Source organism: Grus americana, chromosome Z (genome assembly GCF_028858705.1).
Source record: "Grus americana isolate bGruAme1 chromosome Z, bGruAme1.mat, whole genome shotgun sequence".
NCBI lineage: Eukaryota > Metazoa > Chordata > Aves > Gruiformes > Gruidae > Grus > Grus americana.
Genome location: NC_072891.1, coordinates 31,977,677 through 31,994,055, shown reverse-complemented (window position 1 = coordinate 31,994,055; position 16,379 = coordinate 31,977,677). Strand labels below are relative to the sequence as shown.

General features: G+C 34.9%; 1 protein-coding gene across 4 annotated transcripts in view; it reads right to left on the bottom strand.

Moving 5' to 3' along the window:
• RIC1 (RIC1 homolog, RAB6A GEF complex partner 1) overlaps positions 1-16,379 on the bottom strand; it is a 50,143-nt gene that overhangs the window by 17,938 nt on the left and 15,826 nt on the right. For 2 of the 4 annotated variants that reach the window (XM_054810954.1, XM_054810957.1), the window contains exons 3-10: positions 16,042-16,118; positions 6,561-6,668; positions 5,342-5,484; positions 4,971-5,107; positions 3,894-3,985; positions 2,742-2,830; positions 1,587-1,731; positions 1,027-1,075 (exon numbers count right to left, since the gene is read on the bottom strand). In XM_054810954.1, the coding sequence (XP_054666929.1) occupies positions 1,027-1,075; positions 1,587-1,731; positions 2,742-2,830; positions 3,894-3,985; positions 4,971-5,107; positions 5,342-5,484; positions 6,561-6,668; positions 16,042-16,118 (840 nt within the window). Of the gene's footprint in view, positions 1-1,026; positions 1,076-1,586; positions 1,732-2,741; positions 2,831-3,893; positions 3,986-4,970; positions 5,108-5,341; positions 5,485-6,560; positions 6,669-16,041; positions 16,133-16,379 lie in introns of all 4 variants that reach the window. The other 2 variants (XM_054810955.1, XM_054810956.1) reach the window with 2 other exon arrangements.

Here is a 16,379-nt window from a genome sequence, read left to right as displayed (position 1 = left end):
CCCAAACCAAACACATAGTTTGGTGTTCTAAAATGTATCATCATAGGAATCGTAAGTAACCCACAGCAGTAAAATCCACAAGGAATAGTAGGAATCTTAAACTATTTTCTTTTTTATGTAAAAAATGGCAATTAAATGAAAAGTAACTATGCGAGACATCCACATAAGTAATGAAGACTGTTTAACTTGCAGCTTAAAACAACTAACAAAAAAGCCACAAAAAGAATCAGGTATGAAAATATCCTGATCTCCAAAATTACATTTGTTGCTGTTCATTAAATTCAATGGTATCAGAATTTCAGTCTTTGGAGCTTTTTAAAAAGTACATTGTACTGTCCTTGCAGATACATACATCCACTTGGGATGCACATTTAAAATTGTCAATCTTCATAGTGACTAGGCTATACATAAATAAAATCACATTTTAGAAATATGGTACAAAATTCATCATGGTTTTTAAAAGAGGCCTTGAAGATTGTGTTTGACATTTATCAACATCTACTAATTTGACAGAATTGCAGGATTTCATGTTAATTAGTTTCTATTTAAAAACCAGCAGTTAAATTTCTCTTATCAGTTCATATTCTGAGTTAAGTTACTTCAACAGCCAGAGATAAGCTAGAAATTTTAGGGAAATAAGTAAGTTTACAATTAGTGTTGTTTTGTGTCTCATCATACTCTGAAATGCAGCACCAGGTTTAAAAAAAAAAACAAATTAAGGAAAACCAAAAGTTTTCATTCTTAATATTAAAAGCAAAGCCAAGAAGAGGCATGTCATGCACACTTAATGATCACGCATATACACGCAAAACCAATCAACCAACCAAAACCAAAACCATCAGCTGTCCCCCTTTTCCCTCTTCCTTCAATACAACATTGGTATTAGGAAGTGTAGTAAAGGTATCTTAACCTTTAAAAGTAATAAAGTTAAGAAAGTCAGTTTGATTTTCTGAAAATCTATTTTACTAAAAATAATTTTAAAAATTAACAGCCATCCTATTACTGTATTTTTACATTCATATTTACCATAGAACTGATCTTTAGAGGGTCCTTTTTGGCACCATCAGACTGATACCTTAAAAGCAGAACAGAACAAGTTTGAGTTTGGAAATAACTTCATCAAAACAAGAAATCATCTTCCTATCTTTGTACTGTCATATTGGTTCTGTATTGAACCTCACCTCAAACTATAAAGCCTGTTTAATCCATGACACTGCCTAAAAGGCAAAGCAATTGTCAGCTGTCTAGCATAAACTGTTCGATTTGTGATTTCTGGATTTTAGTACATTTTTAGCTAATATATACTGGCGCTGAGGGGATTTTAATATTTACCTGCTAAAGACTGCCTTTAGGGTAATTTGCTTTTATGGCGAAAAAGATCAGTACAAAAAGAAAAGAGCATGTTTTTGTCTATATTCAAATGATCCTCTCCTAAATATTATTCAATGATTCCAATATCTAACAAATTATAATGGAAAAAGATTTTAAAAAGCTAATTCAGTGATTTAGCTTCTAATTAAATACTTTTAATGAGAAAAACAGAAGTTTCTAATAAAACATTTTACAATTTCATTAAAGATACTCACGCAAAATCACCTCCTAAAGTACAGATAAGCTGAGCACCAAAAACACTCCATAAGGACAAGCCTCCACATTCCCAGGTCACCATCACAACACAGCTATCAGGTGACCATCTGATTAGTTTAACAGGTCCTGTTTTATTCCAAATATCTGTTTAGAAACAGACAATAAATACCACGTGAAAAACATCAAATGTCTTTCAACAGTTTTCTCCATAAAAGTAGAATAAAAAATATATGGAAATAAATATTTGATTTTTCGATTATCCTCTTTGCTGCATTCAAACTGACCATCTCAAAATGAGTAAGAAGCAAATGAAGAATTCATGTTTTCTTTCCAAGACATGTTTGCTTTCATAAGAAACTAAGAATACATGATAACAGGCCAGAAATACACTGTGCTATGACACAACCATAGAACTGCAAATCTGGTAAAATCATTTTTAGGACAAAAGATTTTATAGTCACTCTTGAAACCTCTTACTTTGGCACTTAGCACAACTGTGAAACTGTGTTATTTATAGATTTTGTTGAAACCTAATAGTACACACATTTTCAGTTGAGGATGCAATTTACCCACTTTACATGTTTCTCACTCTCAAGCCCGCAATACTCATTACTACTACATGAAAAATTCCACTGAGCTTTTGTTCACTGCATTCAGGCAGGGTGCTGAACTACTCATTTTTTTCTGTACTCTACATGTCAGTTGTTTCAAGTTAATTCACACTTCTATTATATTATCAATTTTGAAAATAATATCTCATTTTCTCAGGTGAGTAATGGCAAAGTAATAGCAAGACTGTATGTGGGAACTACTAAGATCTGCAGCATCTATAAAGGAACAACCAGAAGCAGCACTGTCTGTAAACTAACTCAGATTCAGATTTAGTAACACACACAAAAAAAACCCCAAAACCCCACACAAAACAAAAAAAACCAACCCCAGATCCTCACATATGAAACACATCTAAAACTCAGTTACAAGCAAGCAGCTAAAAGAACAAATGCACAAGCATAAATTACTACAAACATGCAAGAGTAAGTACTAATCCCATCAGTGATAATGCAAACAACAAATAGTTGTTAACTAGCCAAGGATAAAAATATTTCTATAACCCTAAAAACAGCTGGAAAATTCTAGCAATAAAGGTAGCTCACCAGGATATTGTTTTGGTGTCAGCTCCAATTTATGAGAAAACTGCATGGCGCCAGTGGTGGTATCTATTGTATAAACCTGCACAGAGCCGCTGGAAGAGATTACACATGCTTTAGACTACAGACCATTTGGGTTTCTCATCAGTTTCAAGAGGTTAATAAAAGCTGCTTTTTCCTCACTAAGACCAAATTTATCTACAACAGAAACACTGTGTCAAGTAACACTCAAAGAACTTTACCACACAAATTTATAAGATACTTTCCAGAAGGCAGTGGAGGACCCAAAACACCAGTCCTATAATAGCCAATGCACTATTTCGTTCTCTGAAGATACACATGCACACACAATCCACATGTATTTATGGCTTCCAACTGCAAGACAATCCATGAGTGAAGTCAGCACTCAGTGCTAAAGTTTCATCAGAGTGTACTAATACATACCAAGATCAATGAATTATAGTAACTACCCCGTTTCAGAGGCAAACACCAACACACTGCACTGTTACTACAACTGAGAATACTATTTCTTAAGAAGATAGTTGAAGACTACACCACCCAGATCTTTTGAAATGCTCTAAAAACCAAAATACAATTAAAAAAAAGCACTGCACTCTAGATCAGCTAAAGCAGTATTATACTGGAGGAACTGTCTTGAAGGAGCAGTAAGCAAACCACTGCAACTAAAAGCACTTTTGCAACATTTAATTCATAAATATTCACAGTTACTCAAACAGGCAACATTCTCCCTGATCAAATCACCACTTCACAGAGTTCACTTCTCAGTTGGGCGTGAAGTACTGATTCTTGTCCAATATTATTACGATTAACTGCTTAAAACTGACTTTATAAACCTGCTTTGAGATTAACCTGGACAGCAGCACTATCCAGTTCTTTCTACTGGTCCAGCCACCTTTTTATTTTTTTCCAGAGCTAAACAGCAAGCATCAATTTCAACTGCAGTTAGTTCAAGCAGGCAACCATTTCTTTCCTCTTCCCTCCTATCTTCTTGACAGAGCAAATTATACCATCTCTAGGAAGACTGATAATTTTCATCTTTACAGGTCTTGCAGCACAATTTGGCAAGAAGAAACTAGTACTTAAGCTTTATAATTAAATCATTGCCCCCCGCCATTGAACCAGCCATATAAAACTTACTTGGCACATCCAAATGCCATTAGCCTGTATTTGTTATTTACTGCCACACAAGTTCCATCAATCACATCTTGTGCCCAAACACCATGGAGCTGCTGTAGAGAAAGGAATTCACAGACTTTTTGGTTAAACAGTGCTTTTATTCATGACAGTCAGCTTATACCCATGTATGCCATATTACAGATCTGCCAGTTGACCTTCATCAACTCAGGAAATTTCTATTGCAAATGTCAAGATTAACTGACACGGCTCAGATAAACAAAATCCAGTATATGTAAAACAGGTTTCATTGTTCTTAATAAAAATTACATAAAAATGCCAGTATGTAAGGAAACTGTTTATCAGAGCTCTGAATAATCAAAGTAAGTCAATACCTATAAGGCAAGAATATCCCTGATACTGTATAAAAATCAGTAGATGGTACTAAGGGTGAAGACAAAACACAAAACAGGAACATAAATGCCCCATCTGCAACAGCTGAAATCACAGATCCTGTAAGTGTGTGAAGGAGTTTGGGACAGACTACACGAATCCTTCTGGGTTTTCTGTAAGTAAAATAAAGAGATCTAATGACAAAATGTAGTACAATTTCTAGGCTGAATTACAGGTAAGAAAACACCTAACTTGGAAAAGATTCCTTTACAGCTAATTCTGAACTATGCTTGTCACTATCAGAAGAATTAGACTTGATTACAGCTTAAAGCTAGAAATAGCTTCTATGATACCTTGTCATAGGAGAAGCCACCTCTTATCACCCCACTTACAACTAGCAACAGGAAGTCTGTCACAGAGACAGTAAGAAAACCTCAAACTATAATGACATTTTGCAACAAGAAACAAAAATTAAATCTACTATCTACTATTATGCTCTCTCATAGACAGGTACTAGCCCTAGAACAATCCAGCTCAAATTATGGTATGAAATATAGTCTTGTTCTTACGTTACCTCTTAAGCAGTTGCTATATTTTAATTTCTTTGCAGCTGAACAGAATTTAAAATAGAAAGCTAACTGAAATGCAGGGACAAAGGAAAACACATTTATTTTAGAGTGCATGCTAGACATACTAAAAGAAATATACCTCAGCAGTGAATCTACTTGACATTGGTGTAATGAAACCAACTCTGCCATCATTAAAAACAACAGCAAAACCATCAAGCGTGGCACAGTATTCCATATCTCTGATGTAAACATCTTCAAAGCCCAAAAATGAACCTGCTGAGAAAATACCAGTAATTTAAAAATATGTGAACACAGTGATACTGCAAGTCAACAGACTTTTCAGTTGTTTACGAATTACAGAAAAAACTAATTTAAACAGGCTATTTTTTTTTCACATTTACAAAAGGCACATTTTTCTCATCTCTGCTTGAGAACAGAGATAATATTTTATATTAGACAGTATTTCACCAATAGCTAACTATCATAAGCAATAAAAACCCCAAAACCTACCTCGAGAAGACTGCAAGTCCACAGAAAATGGAACTGTACATAGGTTGATGGCCTTCCTTCCATTGGTCATACCGTCCCAGTGAACGAGATGGAGAAATCCATCAGCAGTAGCAACAAGTAGATCCTCTAACATGGACTGCAAACTAACAAATGTATTTGTCATTCTCTAAAAAACTGCATCTCAAATCAATGTCACAGAAAACACAATTAATGTAGCACACACTGTATTACTATCTCTGGTATAAGCACCTATGTTGAGAAGTTATCAAATAAGTTACAAACTAAGTGCCTAAGTCCTCTAGACAGTAAGGGTACCAAGCTGACAAAATATGGTACATGTCTCCATTTTTCTCCAGGAACGAGACTTCATGAACAGGTCTGTGTTGTTATAATAATTAAGTAGCGTATTAACTGCTGAAGATCATTTTAATACTTTTGACTAAACATAAGACATTGCTGCCAACGATAAATTATTCATCCTAGAACTTTACCAATATTGTCTAGGCTGTACATAATACACACCACTTTCTAACCAGTGGTCTAAGCAGAAATTAGACTTCTCCTACATCCTTCCCTAGACATCTCCAAAATTCTGAAAACTACTGTTAATCTATTTGCATGCAGATAACAAATGCAGCTTCCCAGCAAAGCTTTTTCCAGTATATACAGCATTTCTTCCAATATTCATTTTCATCTATGGGGCCTCTTCTCAAATTATAGTTTGTTACTTTTCCACTCCACTCCAAGACTGTAGTTTCACCAACTTTTCACACACACTTATTTAGCATGATCTAAGTTTATTTACAGGGAAGGGACAAATAGGGACCCTCTGCAGGCAGCTGGAGAAATGTTGAAATGTGATGTACAGTTTTGCTTTTATGTACCCATGTCTCCATGAAATCTCTAATCCATCCTTTGACACCAAGGACAAATGCATTTATAGTAACATAATGTAATACTGAACATACATGCACTATATAGTTCTGTATGCTAAAAATATCAGTATAACCAAGCACAGAAGGAAAGAATTCTTAAACACCAATTTACTTTTTCACCTCCTTAGACTTACTATTAGTAATTTACTATTAGTAGCTATTAGTACTTAGTAGTAATAAGTCTACAAAGCTTACCAGAAGTTTTTTTCCATCCAGTATCCCCCTTCACTTTTTAACAACCGCTAAATGCAGAAAAACTCTTAAGACATGATTAGTGAGCATACCTTGTAATAGAGGCTTGCAAGTCCAGTACTTTCTTCATTTCTAGATTTAATGAAGGAGCACATTGTTCTTCCTTATAATGTGGGGTTCCCTTCAGATGTGGGCTTCCTCTAAATCAATAAAAAAGAAATACTCAATTGAAGCAAGCCATCCCTCAAAAGATAGAAAAAGTTACTGACTTTTACTCTCCCACGGGTTTTCTCCCCCTGTATATATACACACCAGACACTCATGTGCAACCAGTCCCAAGCAGCACTTAGTATCTAGGACATAATTTCAGTGCAAAAAGTTTAGTCAGTCATATCATCATATATGCCTATAAAGAGTTTGTAAGCAAAATAAGACAATGAATAGAGAATGAATAGTACAATAGCTGTGTAGCCTGTCTTAATAATCCTAAAATACATGATATATATAAATGCAAATTCTGATTCAATAAAATGGTATTTAACTGTTTCCATTGCTTAAATACGTGTTGAATTTTTAAGTATCTCCAATTCATTCTTTGCCAAGATGCATTACAGATATTATAGACTGTAAAATGTTCGTATTTCTTCAGTTCCTTTTACCAGATTGATGTTCATACTATTAATTCAGCATGCATAACCCAACAGTACAGCAATTCATAAGAATGTATCTCTCTATAGCAAATCAACAATAAACCCAAGACCTACTAAGAAAAGAGATGACTGAGCTCTGATTCTCTTCCTTTAAACAGACTACTAAACTTCTGGATGTAAAAGGCTTCCAATTTTTATTTTCCTCATTTTAAATTTCACATTTCATTCTCTAATGAAATGTAGTTATTTTAAAAATGAATACAGCATCATTAAAGTATTCCTTATTTGCCTGGGTTATCATCAATCCATGCATTTCACGCATTTCATTAACTTTTTTTCTTTAAATAAAAACTGACCTACAATCATCAGTATTGTACATGTCATTCAGCTCATCCGCGTCATGAGCACTATGCTAGTAAACAAAGCAAACTATGCATGCAACAGGCATTGCAGACAAGTTACAATTTAGTATAACTTCATTAGTCAGAAACAATAGATATGTACACAAATCTATGTAACCTTTACCCGGATTTTAACTGACAGAACTCTTCTTTTATTTTACACCAGGGTAGCCAGTGCAACTGCCCAAGACATGGCAGAAATGTAAGCAGCTGCAGTTTTAGATAAGTTTGACACTACAAGGATACCTCAATCACTTTCCTGCCTTGGTTATCTCAGTTGTTATCAACTGCCTTAATTCCATTACCATTTTATAGCAAAACACAAAATTCATATCTGTTATTCTTTGATGGATACTACATCTTCTCTCATGCAACAAGGACAAAAATATATGCTAAGGTAAGACCAAGGCAACTTCTGACATTCTGGAGTTAGCAGATGGAAGCAGTAACATCTTTCCAGAACAAAACCATGGTGACTGTGAAGGATTATAGCAAAAAATGAGAAAAATTACTGTAAAGTTAGTTAATCTAGCACCCACAGATGGTAACTTGTATAAACAGCAAATTATTAACATGTTTGTTTTGCATTTCAGAAGAAAATTAACTACAAAATACAGCTGTCTTGAGAAAGAACAGCCCTTCATGTAAGCTAGCTATCATGGCCTGACAGAAGGCCTGAAATTAAAAAAAAAAAAAAAGGTGACTAGTTAATATTAGCATTATGGGGTTATTGTGGGGTTTTTTTTAAACAGTAAATGAGACTGCACTTCTTGAAGTTCATGAAGCCAAATCCACCCGATTTGGCCCGGTATCTTTTAAAGGCAGAGATTTCACAGATGAAAAAAATTTATCACACAGGATTAATTCCTTCAGATCTCTATGTCACTATCTGCAACGCAGCAGCCTGGGGGCTGGAGAAGCACTTACTAAACCCCAGGTGTTTGGAAACATGCCTTTCAACCCATGTGGACATACAGGTCCAGACAGTATACTCCCAAGCAAGATCAAATCACTGGATAATCAATACTCAGTGGTACAACCAAATATTCTAACTAAACGACTAAAATTGAGAGAAAAGGGTTGTGTAATGGATAAACATTACTGTTACATAGTATAACACACCTTGTAACATGCCTGTTGTAACTGACCGGGTACACAACCAAGTATAAACACAGTGTTTCTGCACAGCACAAACTATAAGGTCAGAATGGGAGCAATATGGTTTAAAAGACATCTTTTGCTGGAAAAGAAATTTAAAGTCTCCATGTGGGCAGGCTTCTTTTCCTTTAAACACCTTTGATAAAAGTAGTTTGCAAGAATATTTGAATATTTTCAGTTTCATGAACTAGTTTCAGCAAATTTGCTACCATCTGCAGAGTATATCTTTTTCCACTGAGGCTCTGTCATCATGACTGATGTCAGCATTTTAATTCATTGCCTGTGATTATGTCAAATTCATCAATTCAAAAAGAAACCCTTACTATGGGTGCAAAGGGAGCAAAATCAAAAGTACACTGCGTTCATATAGTACACATCTGCATGAGTCAGCCTGACTGGTTAAGTTACTTTGACCTTTAAACGAAGAATGAGCGCTGCTGACGGAAGCAGGAAAGAATGTTTGGTCTGGGTTGCCACATCAGCATCTGCTACCATTGTAGCCAAACTTTAAGTAACTCACTTTTGCACAAGAACTGAGAGCAATGGACACATTCCAGTGACCAGCCAGCTGCATGTTGAAACAAATGTAATCGCTTCTATTCGCACAGCAGCTGTTAATGTAATTTAATTTGTGAATAAAATCTCTTAACACCCAGAATTGAGAAAAATCTCCCACTACATCTGCAATCCAAGAAAACACCAAACATGGAAAGATTAGGAATGCCAGGCTGGTTTTCTAACAGTAGAATACAAGGCTTACAGGGAAGTTTCAGATCTTGAATTGAACACAAGGGTGTATTTTTTAAATCACCAGGTTCATTCTCTGTTTCTTATTTAGCATGTCATCGGTAATATGCTTGTTCACAGAAAACAGAGCACTATACAGTATAGCAAAATGTCTTTCGATGTTGAAAGCCTATGTAACTATCTCATGAATCACCTTTTAAATAAGGGTAAAGAGGAACAGTAAATTTAAAACGGTAAAAAACAGTTTACTAAAAACAGTAAACAGTCTAACTTAAGGACTTGCCCTTTTTCTCCCAACTCCCATTCTCTCCGTTTTTCCCCACATTAACCTTCTCCTGTTGTTCACGTACAAAAGCTAAACGGTTTACCAAATTATTATTCCAGTTGCAAAGATTTCTGGATGACATTTTAAACCTCCTGAACCACATCAAGGACTAGGAAGTGTAATAAATATTCTACAACTAACCTAGTTTTAAAAATAGATTTTCTAACCAATGCAAAAAACAACTTATGGGGAAAACCATGCTGTTAAAGTTCAGCACAAGCTTAATTTGGGGGGGGGGGAAATTAGTAAGTTAATTAACTGTTCACCTCATCAGCTACCTTTGCAGAGTTTAAAGTTCAAAACCTTTGTACACACTAATCTTAAGTCTGCAAAATCAGGAAAAAAAATCCCCACTGATGAGGTAATTTATGGCACCTGTAAACCATCTTGCTCTAGAAAATGAAAAAGCTTTGAAAAGTGCGAGAAAGAATACGACACTAATACAGTAATCAGACGTGTAAGCAACAATACAGCATTGTAAACCAGGATATAAACACTAGCTTGTTCACAGGCCCGTATTGGTTAGAAACCTACTTCGATTTTTAAAGCATTTCCAGGTACTTAAAAGATCTACAGCATTGAGGTCTCATTCTAAATTAACCACAACATTCATATCACTTCCCCCCACTCCCAAACGCAGGCTCCACTTGAGGATATGAAGAAATCTGAGGCAAAAGAATCCTAGCTCTGCAAAATTTTTTAGGTTTTGTCTTTTTTAAAGGCAAAAATATCCTCAGCATTAAGTCACAACACACTGTCTCCTCAAGTGAGAAATCTTAAGCCACTTTCCTTGTCAAAATTCTAAACAGAAATAACTATCAGTTCAGTACAGGGAAGCCTCTACTGTGATGGTGTTGCACATCTCTTCACTGTGACACAAAGGAATATCTGTATAAACTCCTTTGGAAACTCCTCAAAAAGATATTACCATACCTTGCCACAGCTTACAAAGCTACAAATTTGCTTGTATGCACTGCCACTTTTCTTAAGCATATCACAGGTGGAGACTGATTTTATTTTACCGTTCTATTACCATACATACGCTTTCTTCATGTTTTATCTTGTAATGACTTCAGTAATACAGTGGTAAAATTATACTGAACTAATTGAAGCACGACTTTGTACTTGTGCTTACTGCAGGCAAGTATCCCAGAATGTGGGCTAATGGCCAATACTGGTTCTCTTCCAAGTCTGCTCTGAACTAGAGCAAAGTCTCTAAGAGCTGGAATGAAGCTGCAGACTATTCAATTTAAAAAAAAAAACAAACCCTCCCCCCCAAAAAAAACCACAAACAAAAAACCCCTGACAAATACTGCTTTTTTCCCCTGTTTTTAGTCTAACAAATTAAGCAGGATACTTAAGGTTTTCATTGAGCATGAATGTCTGTTCATTCCAAGAACAGACTAGCAATTCCTAGCCAAATACCAACAGAGACAGAAGTATTTCCTTCAATTCGTAACATTCCTAAAATATTACAATTTGACAAAAAAACCTATTAATTACCAGCAACAATTTTAAAAGCTTCCTCTTTTATATATAAATACTCAAAATTCATGACAGAATGCTGCGCTTATGATAACAGCACTTGTTTTATCACATTAATTTAATAATAGATTTTACATAAAATGTGCATAATGCTGAACAGGATAGTTCTTTAACCCTTACCGTATCTACATAAGTATATCTTAAACTGATTAAACCTCGAAAGGTATAAAATAGCTAGCATTTAAAAAGAATTTCCCACTCAACCATCTTAAAGTATTATTTCATATATTCTCCATTTTGTAAGAGCTATGCCCTCAGATATTGATAGAACAAACAAAAGGTTTTGCAGGCTCCTGCCGCAAACATTGGTAATCTTGAATTCCAGCACTTCCATTAAAACACTGTATTTCAGAATATAAAGACTATTACAATAGGTTGATATGAAAAGGAGGAAGTCATGCCAAATGGGCATTTTTAAACAGGAAATTCATTTTCCTAGACTCTGATGCTATTTTTAAACATACAAGAGCAGGGGGTAGGGGGAGTTCACTCAACCTTACTTTCCAAAATCTGATTATTTCACACTACTAAAAGATAAGGGGAAGCAGAGACTCTTGTATTCAAACATGATGAGAGCTTAGCTTCAATGCACACTTTAGCTCTTCTACTAAACCTGTGTCGATTAGATTGGGAAAGAAGAAAGAGACATGGCCCTAAAAAAATAATCATACTGTGATTAGGTATACTATTGAGTGAAAAACAGCAAAAGTGTTTCTGTCACTTCCCATGTAGTTTTGTTTGTTTTTTGTTTATGCTGATGCATTTTGTTCAAGCTGTACTAGCAAAAAACTTTTGCAAGTGTAATTACAGTTTACACAATTGACAGTATGCTAGAATAGTTCTGTTAACAGATCAAACACAGGCAAGCTCTTCTGGATCATCTTGCTCAACAGCCATATATAGTAACAACTCTGTAATGACAACTATAAACTGGAAGCACTGTAAGTTTTCTTCACAAACATCCCTCTCCCATATGGATGAATGAGGAGCAAACTTTACTTTCAGCAACTTTTTTTGGTCCTTTTCTTCGAATGAAGGCTAAACCATTCTCAAGCAAATTTTAAAGCAGTTATTTAAAAAAAACCAATACCACATAAAGCTGTAACTTTACTGCAGCTACCAGTGTCCCAATCTGCAAGACTGCAAAAATAAAGTCAAGAAAGTGGTTGTCTATACCTTATCACCTGCTTTTCCAACATTCTTTTTTCACTTACGGTAATATACATATATTTCATTTAAATAAGAGCTAAGCTGACAGAATTTAAATGGAACCTTTCTCAATGTTTTCACTTGTATGGGATCAAACCTAGCTGCAAGTTCAACTTCAGGATACTGCCTAAACTAGAAAATCTTGCACCAGGATTTTGGCACAGCTGAGGAAGTTACTGGTGTGTACTCCCAGTGCACGACAACCTCATTATGTTGACCTGCACTGCTTCAGAATTCTATTCAAGCTGAAGTTGTATTAAGGGAGTTCTTTATTTTTGTAGTTACTACATTGAAACTTTATGTTTCTGACAGAACTGGCCATTATTATTTAATGAAAGGATACTAGAGAACAGGTTTCATTCTGTTTACAAAAAGTTAGTAGATACGGACATTTCATCACCATTAAGAATTAACTGTAATTTTAAAAAGTAGAGTAAGACTGAACTCTTAGGAGCACTGACAGAAGTGTACTCACTAGGTAAAAAAACCCCCAACCAACCAACCAAAAAAAACCCCAAACCCACAACTGATGATATTCTACATCTTTTAACTTTCTGGAATGTTGTGAAGGTGTCCAGAGAGAAGAATGGAAGACAAAAAAACCTTTACCTCAAGTATGCAAAGCGTGGAGACCTGCATTTGAACCTGTTGTCCATGCATTTCACTGTTTTTACTGACTTGTTTCCAGCAGCTGTCCTATCACACCACTAATGCAAGGACAGCCTTACATCTTTGATGATTTTTGCAGAGCGTAAGCTCTCCCACTCACTTTGCCTAACACTGGTAAATAACCACATAAAACAGAGCTGGACTGGTCATAATGAAAATTTCAATAAGAGTTAAAACGTTGCAAGCAATCGCTTTATCATGAAGTATCATAGGAAAATTATCATACAAGTATCACTGAGTAGTCAGTCCATGTTTTTGATCCACCCAGCGCTGCTACTCAGTGCTACTTCAAGGTCACCATTTTCTAATGCCAGCCTTTTATTATATGCCAACTTGCAAGATAAGCTACTGGAATCCAGAGGAGGGGATGGGGAGAGGTGAAGAAGGGAAACAGGCAGTTTTAGTTTCCCCATCGGGTGAGCAACCCAACTTTGCTTCAGGCACAGCTGCATAGTCACTGCTGCCAACGTAGAGGAAGGAGCCAAGAACACACTGTTATAGTGGGAGAAAACAGTAAGATGTCTGCTTTCAAGCACAAGGCATATCACATACAAAGCCTTTCACTGATTTTTAATGGCTTCAGAGTTAACAAAATTCATTTAGTATTGTTCAGTCCAGTAGAAATGAAATCCGAGTACTTCAGTGAAATAATGTCTTTGGAAAATGAGCATATGCCAAAAGACAGTGAAAAGTTTCAATTCTAGGCTTTTGGTTTAGTTGGTCTATTTGTTCATTTTGGATTCGGGGGTGTGTGTGTTTAAGTTTTTTTAGTATTCGATCTACAAAGTGAATTAGTGAAACTACCTACAGGCAGTGCACTGTATCTGCACCAAAAAAAAGTTCATCCCATTATAAAACCTTACAGAATAATTTCATGTTAATCACAGCAGGCATAATTCACGCACAAATGCTTGTGTCTTTCTTTTGATCTAATACAACCAGAACAGCAGTAATGTTATGTAGGTTTTCAAAATTGAGGGCTAAATATAGACAGACTAGTAATCCCAGTAAATTCAGTGAGATCATTCATCTTCTTAAAGTTAAGGACATGCATTAGTCTTAGGAGATTGTGAGCAACCTATCACAAACACTCTAAGGACAAACACCTTGTCTTACTGATCCACAGAATCAGCATTATACCTTTTTGGTCTATACAAATGCATCTTAAAATCCTGACCATTCAACACACAGCGAACAGAAAGACTTTTTCATAAAACACGCACTTTTAGGTTGACAACACAAATCAATTACTAATATTTTATATAAAGGTTAGACTGGTTAGTCACTGACAGGTTAACAGATATTTTCAAATCCTCCTACACATGGCACATCTAAACAAACTTTCCAAAGCTTCTTTTTCACTCTTACTGCATATTTTATACATATTTCCATATATTTTCAGATTTTGCCAATTAAAAAAAAACAACTTTCCAAATAGAACAAGAATAACATCCCATAAACTACTGTTTAGTCTTTTTCATTATGTAGAGCTGAAGATATACTATCCCTTTATTTATTTCAACAGCTTGCAGTATCAAGTTGTCTGCTTTTTTTTTTGCCTTTTTTTTTTCTGATGACAGCAAGTCAGATGTGAAAATCAGTTTGAAAAATACTATTCAATCACAGAAAAAGCAAATAATATAACTTGTCTACATTAGTCTTAAGTTTTTGGAAAATAGATAAATAAGTTGCAACAGTAAATTCCATTTACTTCCAGCACTCAGAGGGCTATTTCACATGCCAAAAGATGAATTACAGTAGTAACTCACACAAAATTTTCCACTCAATGGATTAAGAATTTGCTTTGAAATCATTTACCACCTGCCAAATTATTTCTTCCTATAAGCACTTGTAAAAGAATTGAGATTTAAAATCTGAATGCTTGTGAAGACCTGATTTTTTATTTTTTAAATTTTCATAGTTTAACAGTTATGGTTTAAAGAAAAAAAAAATCAAAATTTTGCCTCGTACATGACATCATAGGTTATCCAATACTCCTCATAGATGATCATTTGGAAACAGCTACCAATCGACTTTAACTAGTTTTAGTTTTATGAATATGAAAAAACCCCACAAGTTTCTAGCCAATAAGAAATCAAGAGCGTTTTATTATTCCTGTGGACAAATTTGGTTCAATCAATGACTACAGATTCTGCCTACCCAAACACACACAGACTCACATAAATACACCTCTTAAGGTTTGAATTTTTCCTACATATTTTCCAGTTTTGCCACATGAGAAGTCAACTAGTCAATCACAAAATCACTGAACATACAATCATGTTTTAACAGATAAAATATATTGTCATTCACAATAAGGAAAATCAGATGATAATGACAACATAACACACTGCACCTAAAATACTTGTATATTCTTAGTAAAAACAGTCCCTATTGTTTCCAAAATATTGATTCCCCATTTGTTTCAAAAATTATTACAAAATTATGCAAAAGTTATTACAAAGTTGGGGGGCAGAGAGGAATCTATTAAAAAATTGCACTTAATAATTCCTAATCAACATGACTTATTCAACTAAGCTACACGAAAGGAATTATTAAAGCTTGTTACAGATGATCAATTCAACAGACTACCTCAAATTATAAAATTAGACAATTTTAACCCTACAATTTAGGATTTTGAGAGCTTATAAAATGGACCTAAGGAATCCTACCAGCACACAGCAAATCAGTTAGAACAGCTTCTCCTCTGAACTGACTCTAACTCACAGGAATGATGCTTCATATATATTCATCAAGTTTAAAAACTGTATTTTGGAAGGAAATATTTTTTATCATAAAATCTACTTAGGACTCATCTAATCCTATTTTTCCACAATGTGGGGATGCAAAGAAAGTTTGAAATACTTACTTGGGATACACTGGCTCATAAAGATACTTGTCTCTTACTGATGGGATTTCAAAAAATAAGATGTATCCATTTGCAGTCTGAAAAAGAAACACTGATAAGACATATATCTAGCCTATCTGCATGAGTAAAATCTACACAGATTATTTTGATTTCTACATGTCTCATATATTGAACACAAGTACACACTCATCAAGTTGCAGATGAAAAACTGTGTGTTGAAATTCATTCTAAGTAAAATCCTTTAAAAAAGCCTTTAAAGCCCACTGCATCGATCATTCAGTACGTAGAAAAATGGTAAGACACCACTATTGATGTATGCATCCAGCAGAAATTTTCCT